The sequence below is a fragment of the Zalophus californianus genome, chromosome 17 (assembly GCF_009762305.2).
Source record: "Zalophus californianus isolate mZalCal1 chromosome 17, mZalCal1.pri.v2, whole genome shotgun sequence".
Lineage (NCBI taxonomy): Eukaryota > Metazoa > Chordata > Mammalia > Carnivora > Otariidae > Zalophus > Zalophus californianus.
The window spans coordinates 58,556,417-58,581,624 of NC_045611.1; the positions used below are offsets into that span (position 1 = coordinate 58,556,417).

Here is a 25,208-nt window from a genome sequence, read left to right on the forward strand (position 1 = left end):
TTATCACTTATATAGCTATAGTCAAGTTAGGTACAAGACTCATCACCATAAAATGGTGCCTACCTCCCTACAATCCACTAAACAGGAGGTAGCCCATACCCAACTCCTTGAACGTCTTCTATGTGCAGTCCCAAATCCTTACTGTCCACTTCTCAGCCCATTCTAGCCTGAATTTTAATTAATTCTCCTGACTCCACCTAAAAATCTGTACAGAGACCACCTGTGTCCTTAAATCCAGTGCATCCTTTTTAGTCTTCATCCTTCTGTAACCACCTTTTAAATCCTGACACCCTCTTTTTCACTGGCTTCCATGGTTCTCTTCTTCCTTGACTCTTTTCTCCAGCTGTTCTCTGAACTCCACTGCCTTGCACAGTCTCTCTCCCCAGCATCAGACCTGCATAGCCAACTGCCTGCTATGACTGGAGCTAGATGACTTCGAGGACAGTCCAAACGGGAACTCAGGATCCCATTCTACATGTGTATTTGAAAATCTTCACTGCCACCTCTCTAGAAAAAAGTACCAACTCTTGTGGCAAGAGACATCTCTCCATTCTCTTCCACGTTGTACAAATACACTCTTCACGCAAAGCCAGAATGACTTCTCAAAAATAGAAATCTCATCATTTACTTCTCTCCTTGAAATATTTCAAAAGCTTCTTATTATCCTTAAAGTCCAAATATATTAACATCAACTCTAATATCCCGCAGCTTTAAAAATAAGGTGACAAAAAGCTTCAATGACTAGGTCTGGGGTAACTGACAGAAGCAGCTGCTTACCCAGAGAAAGCAGCTTCCTATAGTTCTCCATGTTGTCCTGAATCGGGTTCTGAGGCTTCCTGTCCTCAGTCAGGTTCACAACATCCTGGTATGACACTGCATCCTAAAATACCAAACACAGACCTCTCAATGGAGTCTTTCCATGGGCACCCAAGAGAGAAGAATTCTGGCAACATGGGCGCTACACACACAAAGATACGTAGAAAGTGCTCACAGTGTTTGGGGTTCTGAGCGATCCAAGGCAAGTTTTACTACGGACCTACTTTGTACCTACCTTGGCGCTATACTCTGAGGAAGATCCAAAAGACGTATGACACATATTCCTTGCCCTCATGCAGCTTATAATTTGGTTGGAGAGAAAAGACTCATGAAACAATTAGAGAACAATAAACAATAAAGTGGGGTACAGATAATCAGTGCTAAATAGGTTTGGTAGAGGGACAGCTCAGGGTTTTGTAGAAGGACTTGGGTGGGACCTTAAGTGGTAAGACTGTGACACAGAGAAAAGGGATTGGTGGGAGAGCTTCAACAGGTCAAACACCAATTATGTGTGGCATATGCAAGGACAGAAGGAAAATGTGTTTCAGCAGACATCTGGTCAGGAACTGTGACTTAAGCCTCCCTCCACGGTCCCACTGTGTCCTGTGCTCACCTTCACTGTACAACATGGATACATGGTGGGCTCTTCTAGGTGTGGACAAGTTCCAAATAACCCCGATATAACTTTAAGTACTGAATGCCTCCATTTTATGCCTCCATTTTTTAAGCCTCTTCCACTTTAATGGCTACGTCTCTAAAAATAATTTTAAAATTCCCTGCATTACTCAGAAGAGTTTTTTTGCAGGATCTTACAGGACCTTTTCTTACTGTGCAACAGAATGTCACTGGTCTCAGGGAAGCATGGTCCCAGGAAGTACCACACCAAGGCCTGGAGACAGACAAGATGGACACAGCACCATGGGAAGCCCGCAGGTTTTGGAGCCAGAGAAAACTCAAGGGTCAAAGGAAAACTGTACCATTTATGAGCCATGCAACCTTGGGAACAACCTTGGGAACTTTCTGAGCCTCAGGTTCTTCATCTGTAAAATGGAGAGTTAGGCATCAACCTGCCTTGCAATATTGTCGGTGAGGATTTTCTGCAATGTGATGTGTTGTTTAAACATCAAGAAAAACTACATAAAGAAAATGTAAATCACTAAATGACTATGTAAAGATATTTTGATATTAAATTTATTACACTTCCTTTCTGGGAAGTGGCATTATAGCCATGTGAAATGTAGCAAAAAAAAAGTACATGAATTAGGTATATATCTCCTATGGAGAAAGAGAAACAGGCAAATACACTGGGAATTAAGAGGGAAGCTCATTTATGCAACTGCCAACATACAGTGATAAAAAGCAAAAACCACAACCAAAACTAAGCAGAGCTTCAAAAACGAAATTCTTTCTAGGTCCAGGCTGAGAATTCCTAGAACAATGAACAAGCACTGCAAACTCGGTGAAACTCCCACCCCATAAAGCTAACTTGCATTGTTTTTGCTGGGTGCCAATCTCCTGTCTGACAGCAAGTTCAAGAGTAAAAGCCATGCTATGCTCAGCTTTGTGACAGTGCTTCCTAAGTCCCAACACCGGTTTATTATACTACGAAGGAAAGTATGGGTAGGAACACAGATGCATTTCGGGTAAGAGGAAGGAAACCAGAGCTCCTAACTTGGGGGATTAGGAGAGAAAGAGATGTGGTTAAGAACTTGGGGGGCCCAGAGCATCAGAAGGGTCACCACCCCTGGTGTTGACAGACCCCCAAGGACAATGGCAAAAAGGAATGACTGTTTTTCATATTCTTCTATTTGCCTGAGTAAAATAAATGCATGTTAAATTTTGAACTACATTGTTCCTATGAAAGAAAAATGATGCTCTGATTCCAAATGAAGTTAATCTATGTAAGTGGGCTTCTCTAAAGCAGTTGGTCACTTTGCATCTGTAACCAAAATGGCTTCTAAATTTGCACAAGCTGCAATCAAGTTCCACTTGAATGGGCGCCACCCAGAGAGCATTGTGGCACCACTTCACTTTCACGGCAGGACCCACACACATAAGTGATTCAGAGATTTACACACAATGCTAAAAGATGATGAGGATTTTCTGTTGTGTATACCCTCAAGATACAATTTACATCTGCTGCAGCTGCTATTCCTACCACACTGAGTTAGTAGCAATCAGTGGCTTCTAAACTTTTAGACGACACAGACATGGAGCCAACTCTTCTCAGTGTCAAGGAAGGGCATTTTTTTTTTTAAGTAGGCTCCACACCCAGCACGGAGCCCAACTCGGGGACTGAACTTAAGACCCTGACATCAAGCCCTGAGCTGAAATCAAGAGTGGGACTCTTCACCAACTGTGCCATCCAGGCGCCCCTCAAGGAAGGGCATTTAAAAAGCAAAATAAGACAAAAGCCAATTACGAATCTCCTATCATCTTGATTTCATAAGAGTATCCTAACATCCCCAAAATAAGGACACTGAAATTTTTCATTTCCCCACATATCAGTGAAAACTTAGTTACCGTCTGGCATAGCAGTGCTCAGGAGCCACTGATATTCATCACAGACCACCTTCGTGGGTGGCAAATGCATATCAGTGAAACTTTTTTTTTTCAAAATCAAGTTTAAGAAAGAGTCTATGATTTAGTATTTTGCCTAGATTCCTACAATTTTGGTCACTCTGGTTTCTTCAACTAAGGCATCAAAATTAGTGACAAACTAAGTGTGTCACAAACTTAGATTGTTTCCCTGGCACAAGGACATTTGGGCTGGAAGAACTGAGTCACCTCTGACCCCACCCACCTTCTTCCACATCCCTTCAGCTGCTGCAGGAGCTCTGCTTTCAAGATCTGGACGCTACCCATCCCCTTCCTTCTCATACATACCTGTGGATCCTTGCTTGCCTTCAGGACAGAGGACAAATGACAGACCTCTCAGGGTAGGATACAAAGCCCTCCGTCAGCTGATCCCAACTCATAAATCTCACTGCAGGCACCATTACTAATATATCTCAGTGAACTGGGGTAGACCTGAGCTCTCTGCTTGGCTAGAGGCCACTGGTGACCAGGCCTACCCATGCCTCAGGCTGTCTTGCGTCTCTTGCCCTCTGTGTTCTGGCCAACCTGGCCTTTGTTCGGTTCCCGCATTGGGGACTTCGCCTGGGATCTCCTGACCCCGACACTTCACCTAACCAACTGTTCCTGTCCTTCAGATGTCAAATGTTACTGCCTTCAAGATATCTCCTATCCAAACCAAGACTCCCATGACAATTTCCTGTTATAACTCCCAATTTTTCCTTAACAGCACTCTGTATAATAAGCAGTCACATATGGTATTTATATGGAAATTTATTTGTGGGATTGTTGAATGCCCTTCTCTGTTGTAAGGCTCAAAGTTTCCAGGGCATCCAGGGACCTTAATTATCTCAGTCACTACTGTACTCCCTGACCTGGGGGGACGTCCTTAATAGTAAGAGGAGATGCAGGCTCCATGCACTCAGCTACCCCCCTTCCTCTCAAGCCCTTTACAATGCCATGTTGTAAGTGACCCTTCTCCTTAAAGGTCACCTCAAATCCCAAGTCCTTTCTCCCTTCACCAACTTCCCCAGCACACTGCCTCTTACAATTACTGCCACGAACAGCTGAGAGCTGAGAGCTGTGCCTACCACATGCCAGGCATCACGTTAAGCACTTCACATATACATATTGCACTCACTCCTCCCAGCAGCTCTGCTGAGCCAATCGCCACATCCATCCTGCAGATGAGGAAACTGAGGTTCAGCTTGCTTAAGTAAGTGGTCCAAGGCTGCACACCCAACAGGTGGCAGAGCTGGGCTTCAAACCCAGCTCTCGTTGGCTCCAGAGCCTCTGCTCTCACTTGCCAGTCTGCTGTATGGTTTTGCCACTTCCCTGGCTCCCCATAGTGGGTCAGCCAGAAAGATCTCCAGAATAGTTCTGTTTCCCTGGCCCAATAGAGAACAACCGACGTGACCAAAGCACAACTCAGATGCTGAGTGGAAAACCCTCTGACTATGTGGATAAATGAGAAAACAGGCAGGAGTCACCCCAACCACTTGCCACCTCTGGGGACAGGCCTGGGCTCCTTGCAGAGAGTAACTGCCCCCTCCCTACACCCAGCTGGGATTCTAGGGAGATGAACACACCCTCTTGGGAAAGAAAGGCATCTCTGCCATGAAAAGAAGATGGCCTTTCCAGAAAGAGAGGAGACCTAAGCATACCTGGGATCTTGACTCATAATCCATCACGGAGTCCCTACGCTTGCGCTCTCTTTCCATCGCAAAAGTTGTTTTCTCCATCAGAGGAAGGGAAAGATCCCGTTGAGGAAGTCCTGGGAAGAGAAAAGGCATCGTGAAGTAACGAGGCCCATCTAACCCTACATGCTCATCAGGGACGTCAGAGCGTGTGACTTACTGTTTCTGGGATTCCTGGTGTATGGCCAGCGGTCTCGAGACTCCAGGTCTCTGCTTCTGCCTCTCCGCTCCCGCTCCCGGCCCCAATCCAGCTCCCAGTCCCGATTCCGGTCCCGGTCCCGGTCCCAGTCCTGGTCCCATTCCCGGTCCCGGTCACCTGAGAAAGCCAGACATTCAAGGAGTTAACAAAATGCTCTGACACATGTGTTCTCCCTTCATGTGCACACATACCACTTGGAAAAGGAACACCATTCTTGCTCCTCCCTTGAGGAAATGGATCTCCCACTGAGGTCCCCAGACTCCTAAGCATGATCTGGGCTCTTCCTATCACCCTAGACCTGGAACACCATTTCTGGAGGCTTTGCTTAAGTGGGGCATACTGCAAAGCAAGTTCCAAAGGTTGGTTTAGAGGTTGGCTTCCCTTCAAACACTTCTGTTGGTTCTCCAGTTCCTACATAGTCAAGCCCACACTCAGGACAATGACTTCAGACCCTCTACTATTGGGCTTACGCCTGACAATCTTAATGGATACATGACGCTACTCCAAAGAAACAAAAAACATGCCCTCTCCTAAAGCAAACCTCCTTTTTAAAAAGTTCACTGAAGAACCTTTAACAAATAAAATAACTTTTAGAGACAAAGTAGTAATGAACTTTGCCCCTCTTGGGGAGGCTGTGGGCATACCTTCAAACAGCCTGCTGCAAATTTCCAACAGCTTTAAATACTATCTCATTACTTAAAAAGAAAATTGTAGGGGCGCCTGGGTGGCTCAGTCAGTTGAGCGACTGCTTTCAGCTCAGGTCGTGATCCCAGGATCCTGGGATCGAGCCCTGCATCGGGCTCCCTGCTCAGCAGGTAAGTGTTTCTCCCTCTCTTTCCTCTCACTCACTCTCTCAGATAAATGAATATAATCTTTAAAAAAAAAAAGAAAATTGTATTTCATGCCATATACTGGTGTCTTCTTTGATATTAAAAATGTCTCATTATGTCATCAATTAATTTACTTTCCCTCAGATCTGTGAGTAGCTGCAGTAGCCCTGGGGAAGGTGCTGCTGTCTTCACTGAAGGCTTCATGCCCACCGTGCACTTTTATGCCATGCGGCAGGCTTGGTGAAAGGGGAAGCTAGGCTGAAGTCTGGAAGCATGCCCCAACGGGGGGCATAACCGGACAGGGTTACTACTCACTGCAGAAAGAAGAGGCGGAGCGTGGTGGCGGGGACTCTGCTCCCTTCCGGCTCATGCTGTCTTCGCTGCGGAGGTCACTGTTGTTGTCGTCTGAGAGGACACCAGACACTGACTTAATGCTTTATCACGTCTTGCCTGTGTTCTCGAAACAGCTCCCCCAGTGGAGTCTGCCCTTGCCCCTACTGCACTACCCGCACCTCCACAGGAAGCTGGAGTGATCAGATCCTCTCACTCCTCAGCCTCCTCCTGCTACTGGGCCAGCAAGCGGCTGCAACTGCTCCCCCACCTCACCCCTAAACAGCGGCCACCGACAGCTTCCTGGGGTAACACACCCTCTGTTTCACAAAAGGGAGCCTGGACCAGGGTTGTGAGGCCCACAGAGGCTCACCAGTTCCTCACGGAGGCCCTCAAAGAAGTGTTGCTTTTCCTTCCCCCACCACCCTAGGGTGGTGGTTCTTAACCAGGGCATTCTACTCCCCAGGTGACATTTGTCAACATCATGTTGTGGTTGTCACAGCTGGGGAGGGAGTGCAACTGGTATCCTGTGGTAGAGAGGGACCAGAAGTGTCACTGAATGTCCCACACCAAGCCAGCCCCCCACATGAAAGAATGATCCAGCCTCGAACACCAACAATGCTGAGGCCGCAAACCCCAGGGAGCTCACAGCTCCCCGACGGCCTTCACTACGCTTCTATAAAGTCTCACCTCCTGGCTCATACATTCCCTTGTAACTTTCCAGCAGAGTAACTAGCTTCTCACAGTTCTCTGGCTTTTTTGCCCGCACCCAAGGCTTTATCTTTTCTGGAAGGATGGTCAGGTACTGCTCAAGGACCAAGAGCTCGATAATCTCCTCCTTGGTGCGAGTCTCCGGCTGCAACCAATCGAGGCAGAGGTTTCGGAGTTTGAACAGCGTCTTCCGAGGCCCAACAAATTCCACGTAGAGGAAATTCCGAAACCTCTGATGAAAGAATTCAGGGTCAGTTGCACCTTCTCTTATGGTGGCATCCGGCTCCTTATTCAAGTCACTGTCTAGCTCATACAGATCTGGGGCCCAAGACTTCTTGGGTTTGGTGGCAGACAAGTACTTTGGAGGCAGCATTTTTCTAAGTAAAATTTTCACTGGAGGAACCAAACATGAGTCAACAGGAAAGACGCAGCAGCCTGTGACAGTCAGTACTCAGGGACCTGTAGATCGTAAGGAGATATACACATGTCCCAGAAGTTGAGGATCAGGCAGCAGTATGGGGCTGCCCTACATGGGGCATCAACAATGCTTTGTGAATAGGCCAAAGGGGCAGAGATGCATAAACCCACAATACACAGACACACACACACACACAGCACACAAAGTTGGCCTCACACGGGAGCTACAAGCATGACCTCTGGGCACCACTAAGACCTGTTTGAGAGTTAGCTCTGCTACTAGCTGGTTTTGTGACCGTGGGCAACTATTCAATGTCCTGGAGTGGAGTCTGTCCCCTTAACTACACAAGGGGAACAAAAGTCCTCAGCCCTTTTAAAACTGTGAGATTAAATAATATTCCTAAAGGCCCAACTATCCAATGTCCACAAGTGGGAAATGCTCAAGGTGCTAGCCATTACTGTAACTGGACGTCAATTTTTTTCTCAGCAAAAATGGAAAGGGGGGTACAAGGGAACGAGGGCCAAACCTGCCATTTCTGATTATTTCTGAACATCTCCATCATTGCCAAAGGTTCTACTGGCCAGAGTGGCAGAGTTTGCAGGTATGCTCAGGACCCCTTCCCTCAGCACTGCACATGCTTCTGATGAGTGCTTGTCCCAGAACCCAGCCTCAGGTTCTGCTAACACCACTTCCTTAGGTAGGTTTCCTGAGCTGTATTTTATCTCTTAGGTGTTGCAAGTACTCGTCACATTTATTTTTAAATACTGGAATTTATGTGCTCCTCTTCCCACAGCCAGCCGTAAAATCTATTAAATGGATCAGAGATTAACTTTTCTATCCCTTATCCTCTAGTGCCTGCCTGACACAAAGTCAGGTATCAACAGTGAAATAATGTATTGAAGATAACATATACAAACCCATTTTAGAATTGATTTTAGACACAGGCATGTGTTACTACGTGCCTGCAGAAGCACAGCGAAGTTTCTGGGGAGAGAGAACATCCTGGGTTAACCTGTATGCCACTGCTTCCAAAACAGCATTCTGGTGTGCCATGCCCCTCACCTGCCCACTTTTCTACCAGCCCCTTCTCATTATACCCAGACAACTGGGTGGGAAACCCTGGTGGGTATGTGTGAAGCTCTCTTACAATGCTGCCTAGTACACTGGGGGGAAATTAAACACAATATTGGTGAAGCCACAGAAACCCTATACAGGTGATAAACATACATTATTCACATAAACAGTAAGAATATGATAAAGGGGCCATCAGGCTTCTTCATGCTATTACACATTCTTTTCACATTCTTTTGCCTTTATCAATCTTGCCAAAGTTTGTTTCAAAAGAACCATCTTTGATAATCCTTTGTACTGTTTCATTTATTTCCCTAGTTGTCTTTATTTTTCTTTTATTATCTGCCCCCTCTTTTTAGAAAAACCCTTTAGACTGAGTATAAAAGCTGATGTTAATCTTTTTTCTAATGTAACCAGTTAAGGCTACACATTTCTCCTTGTGGACAGCCACAAATGGTATAAGGAAATAGGCACTGTGGGAACAAAATCTAGGTTTGGGTGGGTCAATTAACTCACCTGATAGTTTTGTACTTCTGGCTTTATTTCCAGAGAAGAACAAAACCATATGCAGCAAAAATTCTCTGCTTTTGTTTTAAAAGGAAATCAGTATGTTTAAAATTAAGGTTTTTTTTAAATGTCTAAAGAGAAAACAAGGTATTTAATTTATTATTTGGGAATAAATGTAGCAAACTCTGCCATGCTGGGTTCCCCTGGCAGTGATAGGCTTGCACTCTACTCATGCACAAACTTCCCTCCCATGCCCTCTCCCACCACTGTCCTCACAAACACACATCCATCATGAAGACCCTCATGAATGAAGCACTGCCTCCCTGACTGCCCTGCCCTCCTTGAAGAGGACAGGTAGCAACAGAGAGGAAGGCTCTAGGTAATTAATACCCCTCCGGACAGAAGACTTGCAAAGCAGGGAAAGGAAAAGAGCAAATGTCCAGGCTCTGGGGAACTGGTGTGATACTCTGGATGAAAGAACAGTCCATTTTATCCAGGACCTGGCTAAGAGGGATTGCTTCTGACAAGAGCAGAGTTCTCAAAAAGCAGCATGCCTGAATGGCAAAGATGAAAGGGCAGAAAGCCCAAGTCTGCTCTTTGGCATCCAGATTCCAGAGAAAACTCCAGTCCCCTAGAAAACACTAGTCCAACTCCTCAGAGGCAACAGGATACCTGTTTGGGAATAGGATCCTTCCTGAACTTCAGAACAAGCAGCTATCCACAGGAACAGAGTCAAAATGCCAGGGACCTGCAGACATTTTAAGGAAAAAAAAAAATACATGGACAAATAAACATGGAAGAAATGTAAAAAGAGTGTCGGAGAATTAATTCTCCAAATGGCTGTGAATTCAGATAGCATTAGAGGTGAGGCCTTTATATATCATATTCAAGAAAAGGCTAATTCCCATGTCATATAAACCAACCAAAGAGAAATAGAGAGCTTTCAAATTGTCTTATGAAACCAGAATAATTCAAAACCCAAGACAAAGCTAGCACTAACAAACCACAGACCAAACTCAGTTATAAAAGCAGACACAAAAGTCTTTAACACTATCACTGTTGAACATGACTCTACAGAGTTCTAACCAATTACAAGGCAAGAAAAATCTGAGGCATAAAGAAAAAAAGATCTAAAACTATCATTCACTTATATAAGACTACCCATTCAGATACTGTGAATCAATGCAAAGAAACCTTACAATAATGTAATAAGGAAATCACTTATAACAGACTCCCTAAAAATGTATCAGCAATTATAAATTTTAAAAAATGGGAACAGAACTCCCATTACAAAGATAAAGATTTAATTAAAGACAACAGCAACCATGTGAATAGAATTACAAATTATAATAATAAAAGGCAATAACTGGAGAGACACAATATAATCATGGGGGATGTATGGATCTGGTGTATCAAAGTTCTAAAACCTCCCCCAAATTAATCTATACTATATGGAACTTCAAAGAATATTAATGTTGGGGAACTTGGTAATGATTCTAAAGTTGACCTGGATCAATATTTTAAAAATTCATGTATCAAAAGGCCAACAAACCACACACAACATTTAAAAAATATTTTAACATAATCTCAGGGTAAGAAAGTTCTTTTATAATATGCCTAAAGGCAGAAAGACTACATAAAAATAACAAATGATGGTTTTGTTTATACCATCAAAGCCAAAGAAATAGAACAACAAAAAAGATACACTTGTAACTTATGACCAAAAAAAAAAAAGGATTCATTTAGGAATTTTAGTCTCAGTTGACCATATATAGTTGAGTATCCAGTAGTGGCATGAAAAGTAGCATTTACAAACCAGTAAGGAATGTATGAATTACTTTGGTGAATGGTATACGGGAAAACTAGCCAATCATTCACTTAGGGGAAAAGGTCATACTATATATAAAAATGCTAGAACTACAATCAAAATCAAATAAAAGATTACTTTTTAGAATTATGTAACAGAGAAGGGCTCTTTGAACCTGACAATAAAATCAGGAGATATAAAGGATAACTTTGACTTCATATATGTACTTCTTTCCTATGTTAACTTTTCTTCCCAGTGGGCACGTATTTGAAACATAAAGCACCAACAAGCGAAAACTATATATATAAGAACTGCAGGGTTAAAAAGTTTGATAGGGAATCAACAGTTTTTCTAAGACCATATAAATAGGCAAACCTGATCAGAAAGGAGAGGAAAATCTAGGGAAGAAATTTAAAAAGATGAACTGATTTAAGGAGCCACCTCCCATAAAATTTCCATGAGCAATGAATTTACCATTTATAAAAACCTTTCCAGAACACAGAAAAGAGGTGGAGGACTTTCTATTCATTAATAATATGACCATTTAAATGCCCTTAAGAATCCTATCACAAGGTAGATGCCAAGTTCTACACCAAACATTCACTCATTTCTTTTCTCAAGAAATTCAGGACTAGAGTAAACAAATACGATCTTCATTAAATATGCTCGTAGATTTTTCTAACCAGGGCAACAAAACAGCCCTTGGTCGGCAAGAGCATTAAAAAAATTAAAAAAAAATTTTAACAGGAAAACCTTAAGAAAAGAATCAGATACTAACAACTCCTTCCCACAATGGCAGAGGAAATTCATTTGAGATCTGAGAGTAAAAAAGGGCCTTGAGAACAGAGTAATCATAAAGATGGACTATAAATATGTCTGTACGAAGAAACTGGCATACTCACATAGTGCTTGTGGCAGTGTAGATTCTATGGAGGGCAATTTGGATAACTTATCAAAATTTTAAATGTACATACCCTGTCCTATAAATTCTATTTCCATGAATTTATCCCAGAGATATGTAATGACATATGTGCAAAATATATTCATTGAAGCATTCCTGACAATGCACAAAATATGGTACATATTCATGTAATGATTATGAAACCTTTTAAAATGAGGCAATTGTAAATAAACGGATATGAGATGATCTCTAAGGTAGTTAAGTGCAAAATGGGACACGACAATGTGTATAGCATTCTAAGAAACTATAAAAACAGATGCATTTACTTAAACAATTTCTGTAAGGATATGTACGAGACTATTAATAGTGATTAACAGTGATTGCCTCTGGGGAAGGGAACTGGGGGCCAGGGAGAGAATGGAAACTTACTTTTTCACTGTATATTCTCCTTTTGTTTTTTGTTTTTATTTATTTATTTTTACCATGAGCATGTATTACCTAGTCAAAACAATAAATTCAAAGTTAAAACAATAAACAAAAGCACTAGTAGAGGCCTTAGAGACTGTGTGGCCCACTGAGTGGGTGCACACAACACTGACACCTTAACACTGAGGGGTCTTCTCCCTTCCCCTGTCCATCCCACCCTGCTGGAGTCCAAGGTCACACCCTAAATCAGATGGCAGTCAATTTAGAAAAACCCCAAGGAATCAACTTTGGAACTTCTGATACCCAAGAATGACAAATGGAAATTGCAGCTATAAGATGAATATATTCCTCAGGTTTCCAGCAACTATTTGTACATAAATGCAATGCCATCCCCTATCCTGGGGATTCTGCCTCTGAAACCCAACTGATAGACCTATCTGTCCACGTGCACAAAGATACAGTTCTCAAGTGTGTTCACAGAGGCACTGTTTACAACAGCAAAAAACAGGTACAGGAGGAGAATGCTCAAGCAGAATTCCAACGGCAGAGACCACTGAAAGACCACTACTCAGCAGATATGAAAATAAAAATGGGTAACAAATTTTCTGCAGCACTGTAAAAAGCAACCAAAATAAAGACAAACCAGAAGAGGAGGGGGAAAAATATTTTGCAAAATAGATGATAGTTAATATTTGAAACATGAAAAGCTCTTATAAAGCAGTAAAAAAAAGATAAATGTCTCAACATGAAAATAAAAATATACAGTTCATAAAATCAGTGCATAAGATCCAACAGTTACATCAGAAATCAAAGAAATGTGAAATATTACAGTGAACATTTTTTTGGCCTATCAAATGGGCACATATTTCAAAAAGAGAAAGAAAAAAGAAAAACTGATGTTGTTGAGAAGCTGACTGGTGCAGACATGAACCATGTTTCTGGATGCCGTTTTAGCATATGGTTTAAAAACATTAAAGATGCCCATTCCTTTTGAACCAGCAAGTCTCCATCTAAGGACGGTCAAGTAAATAAAATATTAGTAAAAAAAAAAAAAATAAAGCTAAAAAGTTGGCTGCCCACTACAACTAAGTCCTTATATGTATATCTAATTTCCAGTTTATAAAAAAGCTAACACCTGCAGTGCTAAAAAGCTGCTGGAGTAAATGACGGCAGGTGACACCATTTTACACATGGAGCCACGGGAAGGGACAAGCACATGTCAGAGAAGTATTACATTGTCAAGGTGTTACTATATAACTGCAGTCCTACCAGAGTCACCAAGAATCAAACTCAGGAAAAGGAAACACTGGTCAACGTCCTCCTACAGGGGTACCTGAGAGCAGGTGAGCCCTGTGAGGTGAGATTAGGTGCCCTGTTCGCCAGGTGACCCAACCCTTAACCCTGACTCACTCTATCCTCCATTTGCAGTCCAAAGGGCAACTAAGAGTGGGGCCAGATATGCTGAGTTAGTACCTGCCAGGGCCCCATACTCACCTTACCCTCAGGAAGACCCAGATCCCAGGTGAACTCATCCTGTGACAGCGCCTCTGGCCAATCAAAAGCATAACTGCTCTACCCACTTCGCCCCCACTTCCCCAGTCCAGCTTCTGCCTCCGTGGCAACAGCCACGCCTACCGTTGAAGAAAACAGAAGATACAGGTTTGGAGGTGGCTGAGATGAAAGCATCAAAAAGGTGTCGGCTAAAGGTTTTGCCTGATACGATCACATGAAATGTCGAGGCCAAGGGGGAACCCCTCCAAGAACAGCCCAGAAAGGCCAACAATAACAATTTACCCATATAATGAGAGATGTGCTTGAAGATGCATGAACCCAGTAGAAATGAGAGTGCCCGCACTTATACCCAAAGTCCCCGAGGGCAAGGCCTCTTGTTGTCTTTTCCATCATTGTATTTTATCTTCACGGGACTGGCACCGAGAAGGTGTTCAATAAACATCTGTTTGCACTTATATGCAAAAATGTTTAATAAATCCAATCTAGAAGTCTAAATAGCCCATGACCATGAAAGCCTATTCCAGAAATACAAGGAAGATACACCAATTCCAGTGGACTGTTCTGTATGATCGATTAAAGGGGGAAGGGGGGGAACCCCGTGAGCATTGTTGCATGTTGAAAAGGATTTGCAAATTTCAACAGCCTCTCCTTATACATTCTTAGCAAAAGTAAAACTAGGAGACCATTTAGGAATAAAGATTTATCTCAAATAAATGCAAGGAAGCACATTAAACACTAAAACTATTCCAACTAAAGATGGGGACGAGGAAGGGAAGACCTCCATCACAACTACCATTCAACACTATTCTGCAAAAAACCTAGCAAACACAACTGAAGAAAATGCAATGAAAGGCGTCATGTGGAAAAAGCATTATTTTGAGCTGAAAAACCTTGTCAATAAATACAAGAAAAGAATCCCATTAATAACAAAATAAATTTCCATAAATAAATTCAACAAAGTATATGTAACTCTAAACAAAAATTTTTAAATGTACAGGAGAACATAAAACAAGTCCTAAATAAATGGAAACATACGCTTTCAGATGGGAATATGGAAATTGTTGTCAATCCTTCCTTGAACATAAATTAAAATCCAATAACAGGGTGGGGAGCTTTGACAAATGAGAATCCAGTTTCTCTAGGTGAATAAATGTACAAAAATATCAGGAGAATTTTGAATAACGTATGTGTGTGGTGGGAGCAGGGGGTTGTCTGTAAAATGACCCAAACATATGAAAACATGAAGTATTCTTTCCAACACAATGATGTGAGTGTTAGGACAAATAGACTAACAGAGCTAATGCAGCCCAAAAACTGACTTGCATCGAAGTATATACACATGTGGGATTTAGTTTATAATAAATAAAGGTCTTTCAGTCAAGAAAGGCATAAACTGTTTAGATACAAACTACGAACTTTCTGAGGACTAAGCAGTAAAGTAATTTTAACAAATGGGATAAGAGGAGATGGCCAACACTTTAATTTCTGACCAGTTACTCAAGTATGCTTTCCAAGAAGGTTGGAGATAGTTTTTGATATTAAGAATAAAACCAGTATTGGTGTCTGGCCTCCTGACAAATTCTGTATTTCAACACATCACTGGAAGGCTACGGCCACTAAGGCCAATAACAAACATACTTTGTTCACACCAAAATAAATCAGTGCACTCAAAACACAACATTCCTCCAAATTTTTCAAACAGGAAGGAATGAAAACAGATAAAAATCTTTAATAAAATGTTATGTAGCCATTAAGTCATGTTTTCAAAAAGTTCTATCATTTTATTTTCTGATTACAAACAGAAGATAGTACAATGTTCAATTACAGAGTATTTAATGTAGAAACTACAAGCCATACCCATTGATCAAATTTGTTGCTATACTAAACCTTCCAACATCCATATATAGAGTAGCATCTCATCTTTACCCAAATGAGATCACATTAGGAGTTCTGCATGAGTGTGCTTTTTATTTTTTATTTTTTTAAGTAAACTTTCCGCCCAATGTGGGGCTCGAATTCACAACCCCAAGATCAAAAGTCGCATGCTCTACCCACTGAGCCAGCCAGATGCCCCTTACGTGTGCACTGTAAAACCTAGTAATTTATGATGGTTATCTTTCTCTACTAGTACATACAGATCTACATCATTCTAAAGGCCACAAAGTATTCCATTCTACAGAAACATTGGTTTATTTAAACTTGATGGAAACCGCTAACGTAAAAAAACTTTTGAAGCGTGAAATTAAAATAAGGTATAAAATTGTACAGCACACGTGGCATTTATATGTATGTAAAAAAAAAAAAACGATGAAAATGTCCACACAAAGGAATATAATACAGTTTTTAGACAGCAAAGCTATAGGTGGCAATGTATTTATATGGAAATTCTTGTAGATACTATTAAACAGCCACAAAGTAGTACATGTATACACACAAAGAAACACACCCATGTAAATGGAGACTGAAAGTGGTGGACACATTCTATGATCTCTCCAGATGGCGTATCACCCACTCCCCCCAACCACTGTCTCACATCCTACGAACTGCACTCTTGTAGCTTGAGTTTGAAACCTTAATGAATTGGGAATGATCTCACTTGTGTTAAAATAAAAGCACACACTAAAACAACTACATGGATATTTAAACATATTGAAGTATGTATAAATTAAACCAGAAGAAAACTTCCATATAAAACTTATATAAAGACTTCATTAACTGGGGAAAATAAAAAAAAATAGTAGTAAAAGATACTTCCATTTCTTTTTGTGTTTTAGTTTAAATGTTATCCTAGGTTCACAATTGAAAAAAATTTTTTGAATATAAAATTTGGAAGTAAATTCAATTGCTGTTTGTCTTGCCTTTTCCTTTCTGCTTGTTACTGTTTATCAGCACTCCCTCTGCTGTGGTGGTCCTCAGGACATGGCCCCTGCTTACTCTGACACTTCATTTCCCCCTCAGGCCACCTCACATGGCTCCCATGGAGTCCTCTACTCACTATCTGTATACCACCCTCAAGCCCATGCACCACTCGATGGCACTCCACATGCATGCCCTCCCCTCTGTCCTACAGTTCAAACTAAATTCTGGCCACATGGCACACCCGTCACCTTCATTTTCTGACTCGGAGCAGGACCCTCACACAGCCCTAGTTACTGAAGCTTCTGCATTTCCCTCTGCTTTCTGGAGTAGTACGTGGGTTAAGCAGTAGCCAAGGGCAGGGTCTTAAAAGGTCTACCACATTTGGCAGACGGAGCAAAGGTGGAGACACAAAGGGACCAGGCCTGACTCTGGTCCTAGGGGCCAAGCACTAATTCCAAAAGGAGGGAAAGAGAGGAAACAAATGATGGAAACCAGTCTCACTCTCCACCCTGGGTGGAAGGGTTTACAGATTTCTAGCTGTTCTTTAACCTCCAAATATCTGTTCTTACACACACCAGACATCTAACCATGAAATGTTACATACATTATAAGCATTTCACGTGGAGTAATTTCAGACATGAGCTTGACCACCTAAAACCACAGGACAGTGGTGCTGCCAGGACAACAGTGTTGCCATTGTGGTTTATACGGAAGTTTTAGTGCTAGCAAAGCACTTTACTTCTCCATTTCATGAATAGAAAACAAAAATATGGGTCTCACAATTAATGTAACTGAAACAAAGATGGAATTCATCAGGAATCCCTGCTATAAGTTGGTGTCTTTGGCCTCAATCAAAGGATGAATGGGTCAAGTGTTCAACTGAACTGGGAAGAACTCAATTAAAGAACACATATCAGAGACTTGGAAACGTGACTGGGACGTGTAAGGAGAGATAAAGAAATCCTGTGACCCCACTGTTCGACTTCAGGTTCCCCAATCCCATCAGTTGAGATAGAAGCTCCATGAGAGCTTCTTCAACCCCATCTCTACTTACTTACTTTGGTCCCTCATCACGGTGCACCTAGATTCAGCCCCCTCACTCATTCTACCTACCTCATCCAAGGGGGCTGGAATTGAGAACTTTAAAGTCAGGAAGCGAGGAAGTTACTTTCTTCGTTTCTCAGGGACAGCATGGTGTGCGGTCTCCTCTCTCTTCTCGTTTGCTCCATTCTCCTGCCTCTTTCTGCAGACCGACATTCTCTACTTCAGCATGCACATGGGTAAATGCTGCCCCCGTCCCAGTCCTACCTCACCTCCCAGTGAAGTGCCCAGTGCCGACAGACTAAGCAACCCAAGCTCTCCGAACCTGCAAGTGCACACCACAGCTCAAGTTCTTCTAGGGTAGTGGTTCTCAAACTTGGGGGTGCCAAAAGCCATCTGAGGTACTTATGAAATATGTACCTGCTTTTCCAGGTGTGATGATTTAGGAGGTCTGTGGTTCTCTAGGAAAGAGGCATTCAAATAAGCACTCCAGGAGCTATACTTTGAGAACGACTGCTCTAGGCTTAGGTGTCCAGTCTTGTCCGACTGACCATGAACAGAAGCATACGGACAACAGGGGCTGCTGGGGGACCAATTTTACATGGGAGTATCAGGAAAGAGTAAATAACTACTCTCCCTACCACACTGGCTGTGATCTCCACCCTTTGGCTCCTCTCAGGTAATCTCCACATCACCCTGGGCTTACCTCTCTCACATAAGCTCAGCACTTACCACACTGCCGCCAAATTTCCTTGTTGTTGTCCATTCTTGTGGGGTTTCCCAAAAAATTTCAGAAGAGAGAAAGGAGTATCTAAGAGTTTAGTTTAATGATCAGATCCCAAATAGTTCAAGATGAATAAAGCTACTTTAAAGAGAATGTCTTCTGAGCCAGTATGACTTATCTGACCATATTTTAATGTCAATAATTAGCTGATCAGATTTTTTTTTCCCCCAAAAGAGTAAGGGCATGGAAAGGCAGGCCACAAAAAGCATGGTTCATCTAACCATGTACAGGAAAGGGCTACTCTAGTCAGATCTAATTTGAATGGAAACTGGGGAGGAAGGGGAGTGTAGACAGGGGGCTTCTGGTGTCCTATTAACCCTACCAAGAGCTTCACTGTAACCAGATGGTGGCACCAGGCTACCTCACAGGCCAGTGCTATTAAACCTTGTCTGTATCCTCTCATTTTGATTCCATACTCACCAAGCAACCTTCTCATTATGGTTTCGTTTCCCATGTAGGTCTGCCTACAGGGAGAGAATCTGCTGATCATACATACTTTTGAGTATTTGGGTCCCTGCTGTAGTTATTTCCCACCATAAATTGATAAACCAAAATTGAGAAAACAGGAACATTGTACTTTAGCCACACTATTTTTCAACATAAACTAATATGTCAGTAAGGTTTCTATAAGTCTTCTGAGCTTCAGTCATGTGTACCTACTAACATGAGTCCTTAGCTGAAATAAGGTTTCTGAGTCTCCACAGGCTTTAGCACCAGACCACTGGATACTTGGAGCATTCACTGAGGCCAGGAATAAACCAATCCATTCCCAGGGGCCCACCTGGGACAGCATGTGAGCCTTTCTCCAGATGGTAATACACCATCAGCACAGCCACCTATCTTGAGTTCTCATTCAGCAGATACTGAAGCCAGTGATTATGTTACCCACTTCCAGAGACACAAAGTCTAGCATGGTCCTGTCCCAGACAGGGCATAGTGTCCACGTTTGCTGATGGAATGAATAACTTTTGCTATTTTTCTCACTTCCTCACATAATGTGACTTGCTGCACCTTATCTGAAACAGTCAGCAAGCCATGAAAGAAGAGTACAGGTCTTACTGAGTCTCTTAGTACCTCTCTCAAATCCATCCACTTCACTCATCCCCCTGCTCTGACCTGAATCCAAGCCATCATCTCTCACCCAGACCTGAGGTGGTCTCCCTGCAACCAGTTTCCACCCTCCCCTTCTGAACCCCACAACCAGATGGTATGTTTAAAACACAAACATGACACCCATGTTACTTTCGTGACTAAAACATCTCAATGGTTTCCCCCATTATGCTTCATATCAAGCCCTTATACTTACCACTGCCTGCAAAGCCTTTCACAACACAGCTCCAATTGACCTTTAAAATCCCCACCTTGCTCAAATGCCACTCAATTCTTCCTTTGCTCCAGGTATCCTAGGCTTTTGGCTCTTATCTCTGGATCCCTCAGGAATGCCCCTGTCCCCTCTGCTTAGGACTACTCTTCCCAAAACACACTACCATCCTCCTCTCTTCAGGACTCAGCCTTAACCTCAATGACCTTCTCAGGAAGGCCCTATGTGGCCTTTTTCAAGTTAACTGTTGTTCATAGTGAATATTCTCTGTCAAAAACATGAATGATACAATTATTTTTTTCAATGTTTTCATTACCCAATAGACTATGAGCTCCAGGAAAACACTTCGTTTCCCACTCAGGGCCATGTCTGATAGATGAACCGATGAGTCTCTCATGCTTCTTTAATCACCCAACAAGAGAGAAAGAGTAGGCCTGAAGGTGCAGCTGAGTGTTGGAAAAAGAAGTAGGAAACTGAAAAGGAAAGCATGAGGCCAAGGAGAATTTCTGGCGAACACACAATTCACCAGAAGAGTGAGTTTTCAGAGCAGAAACGGCACTTGCATGGCTATATGGAACACATATGCAATAGAAAAGTGTCAGCATGAGGAAGAATGTATTCACTCCAAGGATGAGGGCAGCACTGTGAGAAGGGAATTCAGCTCACCTGGACCTGGCCACCTAGTGGTTGGACCTAGTCCCTCTTCCTCTTGCCAGCTGTCTCTGAGAAGGGTAGAAGCTCGAGAAGGCAAAGCTGGAGAAGGAAAAGAAAACATGAGACACCAAATTTACTTTGTATATACATTCCTCAGGCTGAAAACGACTGCATAACAGGTGCATCTCCACTTCCTCCAGTGACAGAGGTCAAACCAGCCCAGGAAGAAGAGCTCTCCCTCCCAGGATGGAGGGGCCCATGGGCATTGCTCCCTGAGGCACCTGTTGTACCTTGGACTGTAATCACAGCCTTCTCCCAATGAGGTTACGTCAGTGGGTGTGCAAGTCAATTTTTTACTATCTCAGAACCTTTTCTAACAAGCAGAGAAAAATAGTAAAGACACGGGACTTTGGATTAAGAAATCAATTCAAGAATCCAACTTCCCACTTATTAGCTATGTGACATTGGTTGTCCCTCTAAAAGCAAAGGATGCATGTTGTAGGGAAAAACTGGGAGGAAAAAATAGCTATAAAGTAGTACCATTATTTACTAATTTTATGCCCCATATAGTGCTTAACATCTTACTTTTATTGTCTCTGTCACTCCTCACCACAACACTATTAATTCTCTAGTTCCCACTTTACAGAAAAGCAGATGTTCAGAGAACTCAATCTCAGACCTCATGGCAGACTATTATAGATCACTGTAATGTCATTTTGAAAAACAGGACATCTACTGACATTTTCCATGAAGAACACATGGAATAACAATATGTGCCCCTTAGAAAAGTGAATTAAAACTCCAGTTTTTCCATTTAGTAGCCAGTGATGCAGGGCCAGAAATTTAACTCTACTGTAAATTTAAGTAATATGAAGAGATTAACTGATATTTGGGCCTTAGTACTACTATTATTAAGTAGTAACATCATTCATTAACCTTATATAACGTTTTAGAAATGATCAACATGCTCCCAGTGGATTAATACTTCCTATTTCAAGTCCCACTGTGCCTCAGAGCATGCATTCAGTCAGTCAGCAGCAGCCGGGGGAAGTATCTTCACGATTACAGCTCTACTATATATTAAAACATTGTTCACCAGTGGATGTACATTCTTAATTTTCTCTCACCACCTGGTTGGGAAGGAAGAATCCAACGTGTTACCTTCCCTACCTCAAAAAAAAAAAAAAGGTGGGGACTTACAAGCTCCTCTGTTGGAGCTAGGACTACAAGGAGCCTCCCTGCAGTCCAGGGTTTACTTAAAGAAACATGGTGAAAGCTAATTCAGTGTTGGAAGCATCTCTGTCCTCCAGAGGACGCTGTGACAGTGCCACAAGGAGTTCTGCGCACGCGCAGCGCCACCTCACCTCTCCAAGCAGTAGGCCCCGCCCTTCCAGCTCTCCAACGCCCTCCACCCCGAAACCACGCCCGGACTTGCCTAGAGAGCCTCCTCTCCATAATCTCCCCCACCACGCCCCTCTTCTAATGGCCTGTAGCTCTGAATTGTCTAGTTCACAGGCTTTTAGACCTTTTTCTTTGCATCAACTCCATAGTGCCCTCAGAGCCTCCGAACCCCAAGCCGTACGTCCACAGCCTGCCTCCTCCGTTTTCTTGAGACCCTGCCCTTTCCCAAACCTATTAAAATATCTAAATCTGAACCCCAGTTTTTCAGACTGACCCTCAGAGCTGTATAGGTGAGCCCTGCCCCCACATTCCCCCGAGAGCTGGCTTTGGTGCCCTTCCACGGAAACGCTGAGCCTGCTGCCATGCTGCGTGGCCACTGCGGCAAACCCTCTGGGCCTGCCAAACTGGCGCCTGCCCAGCAACCCTCAGTCTCCTCTTGGCCAGCGAAGGTAGGCAGGGCTCCACAGGTGCCCTTAGTCACTCAAGACACGGCGACGCCACCCTCAGGCCCACCCTGCAACGCCATGGTCATTCATGAGCGCACCTGCGCAGTTGGCCTCAGCAGCCACCTACTGGCCAGCAAACCTGCCGCTAGGGAGGGTATGGGTCTGCGGACCCTGCCTGTCCTTCAGGACAAGACAGCCTCTCCTTCAGGGCCACCCTCCCCCGCAGCTCTGGCATCATTCACGATGGTGCCTGTGCAGTAAGCCTCAGCGGACCACCCCAGGCCAACATACCCAGCCACCCAATGGATAGGAGTCTAGTTTCCCGTCAGTCACTCCAAACATGAAAGCCCTCCCTTGGGTGTGCTCCCAGCAATAAAATCACTGATGGTGACATCCGCGCAGCAAGCTTTAGCTGTCACCTGTTGATCAAGATTCCACTCGAGGGGGTGGGGCCCCACAGGCCCTCCCCTTGGGCCCGCCCCCGCGGCCAGCCCCACTGTCACTCAAGATGGCGCCTGCGCAGTAAGTCTCGGCTGCCGCCTATCGGCCAACAGTGCTAAAGCCAGCCGAGCTCTGCAGCCCCTCCCCTTGGATCCGCCTCCCATGGCCAGCCCCACCATCACTCAAGATGGGGCCTGTGCCGTCTCGGGTGCCACCTGTCGGCCAACAGTGCTAGAGTGAGCCGCGCTCTGCAGCCCCTCCCCTTGGGCGCACCCCACCCCTCCGTGGCCAGCCCCACTGTCACTCAAGATGGGGCCTGCGCAGTCTCGGGTGCCACCTGTCGGCCAACAGTGCTGGAGTGGGCTGAGCTCGGCAGCCCCTCCCCTTGGGCCCGCCCCACCCCTCCGCGGCCAGCCCCACTGTCACTCAAGATGGCGCCTGTGCAGTAAGTCTCAGCTGCCACCTGTTGGCCAATGAACAGTACTAGAGTGGGCCGAGCTCTGCAGCCCCTCCCCTTGGGCCCGCCCCCCGCGGCCAGCCCCAATGTCACTCAAGGTGGAGCCTGCGCAGTAAGTCTCGGCTGCCACCTGTCGGCCAATGACAGTACTAGAGTGGGCTGAGTTCTGCAGCCCCTCCCCTTGGATCCTCCCCCTGGAGCTCTGCTGGCCTTCAAGATGGCGCCTGCGTAGTAAGTCTCGGCTGCCACCTGTCGACCAACGAAAATAGTGCCAGAGTGGGCGGGGCCCCGGAGGCCAGTCCCCGCCCCCCAAGCCGCGCCGACAGGGTCTGCACGGCACACCTCGCTGCTCCTGCGCTCCCAGCACTTCCTGCAGCCAAATGATAGGGCCAGACACACCCAGGGGGCAAACTGTCCCCAAACAACAGGGGAAGGGCGGCCCAGGAGAAAGCAGGGGCACGCCGACTGCCTGCAGCCCTGTCCCTCAGGACTAATGGTTCCATGATGGCGGTGGCCGCCGCGGCAAACTTCAGGCACAATGCCCGGCTTCAACAGATGCCGACTCTCCAGACCACACACGTGGACCGAGCCAATAAAACGGCCCCGCAGTCACTAGCCATGGTCCATGCTCTGAAGTCAGAGTTCAGACCGCACGCTAGCCGGGTGGCACCATCAGGGCAAGCCTCTGCAGCCAGACCCCTAACTAGCGAAGAAGGTGCGAAGTAGTGAAGACTCCGCAGCCTTCAATCACTGCATTGAACATACGGTCGCCACAGCCACGGCAGCCCCCGGTCCCGGCCCCCGCGGCAGCCGGCCAGCCACCGTCGCGCTTGCGCGGCAAACCTCAGCCGCCCCCCCCCCCCGAAAATGGCGCCAAGGTAGGCGGGGCGCGGCAAGACCGCCGTAGCCAGCGAGCCGCAGTCTCGAAGGCCCCTGGCCCCGCCCCGACCCACAGCCACCCAATCAGGACGGCGCCTGTGCAGCCCACTTCGCCGCCCACACCGAAGGCGGCGCCAGCGCCGGCGGGGGAGGGGCGCGGGGGAAGGGGGCCAGCCTCTCGCAGCCCAGAGAGCCTACCCCGCAGGCACGAACCCTTGGCCCGCCCCTTGAGGCCCGTAGCTCCTCCCACCGCCACTGCGGCAAAACAGGCCCCGCCCCCGAGGGCTGGCAGGGATGCAGGGGCAGCCCGAGGGACCCAGCCTGTCAGGGACGCCGTGGGATGGACGTAGTGGTCTGCAGCCCCCAGCCCCAGCCCTGAACCCTGCCAGCCCGCCACGTCCCCGGAGCCCACCCCGGCTGGCTCGCTTGACAGGAGCCCGCGGGCAACCCGCCCCGTCCCCCACGCAAGATGGCGCGGCCGTCCCTCGGCCCCGCGGCCACCTCAAGGGGACGGCCCGTCCCCGGGACCCCGGCGGGCCACGCAAGATGGCGCCTGCGGCAAGCGCGGCAACCCGTGTCCCGGGCCCGCTGAGGAAGGACCCTGCCAGGCGACGTCCACCGGCCGCCCCCCTTCCCCAGCTGACCAGCGTCCCGGCCGGCGGCAGGTGACCGCCGCGCTGCCTCACGCGGCGCCCTGACACCGTCCTGATGCGGATGCACAGGGAGGGCGCCAGCCCAACTCACCTCCCCTCACCACACCGCCTCGGGCCTGACCAAGGCGCAGCCCGCGTGCACGCTCTAGCACGCCCACAGGGCCCCTGGCGCCCGACGGCGCCACCAGCCCAGGGTGGACATGCCCGCTCCTCGCTCCCGACCTCGTCCTCCTGCAGCTCCCCGCGTCTGCACCGAGCCTCTGCGCGCGACTCCTTGTCAGGCTCTCCGCAGAGGCGGGGCTCCAGCGCAGGCCAATCAGCAGCCGCGTTTCCCTCCCCGGGCCCCCCTCGCCACGCCTCCGAGCCCTGCCAATCAGGCTGCGGTTGCCGTGCCGACGGCTTGGCGCGAAGGCTGGAGGTTGACGTCAACTGAGCTGACACCAGGGGCCCCTGAGAGGGGTCTGGTAAAGGGG

At 45.7% G+C, this 25,208-nt stretch overlaps 1 protein-coding gene across 10 annotated transcripts in view; it reads right to left on the minus strand.

Moving 5' to 3' along the window:
- The window catches only part of PEG3 (paternally expressed 3), a 32,968-nt gene extending 7,986 nt beyond the window's left edge, over window positions 1-24,982 (minus strand). The window contains exons 1-12 of one of the 10 annotated variants that reach the window (XM_027619971.1): window positions 24,827-24,982; window positions 20,471-20,557; window positions 18,904-18,947; window positions 18,432-18,466; window positions 18,120-18,160; window positions 17,772-17,901; window positions 9,826-9,901; window positions 7,137-7,616; window positions 6,432-6,521; window positions 5,248-5,403; window positions 5,055-5,164; window positions 778-880 (exon numbers count right to left, since the gene is read on the minus strand). In XM_027619971.1, coding sequence (XP_027475772.1) covers window positions 778-880; window positions 5,055-5,164; window positions 5,248-5,403; window positions 6,432-6,521; window positions 7,137-7,530 — 853 coding nt within the window. In that variant the 5' untranslated portion in view covers window positions 7,531-7,616; window positions 9,826-9,901; window positions 17,772-17,901; ... (3 more) ...; window positions 20,471-20,557; window positions 24,827-24,982. Of the gene's footprint in view, window positions 1-777; window positions 881-5,054; window positions 5,165-5,247; window positions 5,404-6,431; window positions 6,522-7,136; window positions 7,617-9,825; window positions 9,902-17,771; window positions 17,902-18,024; window positions 18,161-18,431; window positions 18,467-18,903; window positions 18,948-20,470; window positions 20,558-24,826 lie in introns of all 10 variants that reach the window. The other 9 variants (XM_027619972.1, XM_027619973.1, XM_027619978.1 and 6 more) reach the window with 9 other exon arrangements.
- Between the last annotated feature and the right edge of the window lie 226 nt (window positions 24,983-25,208).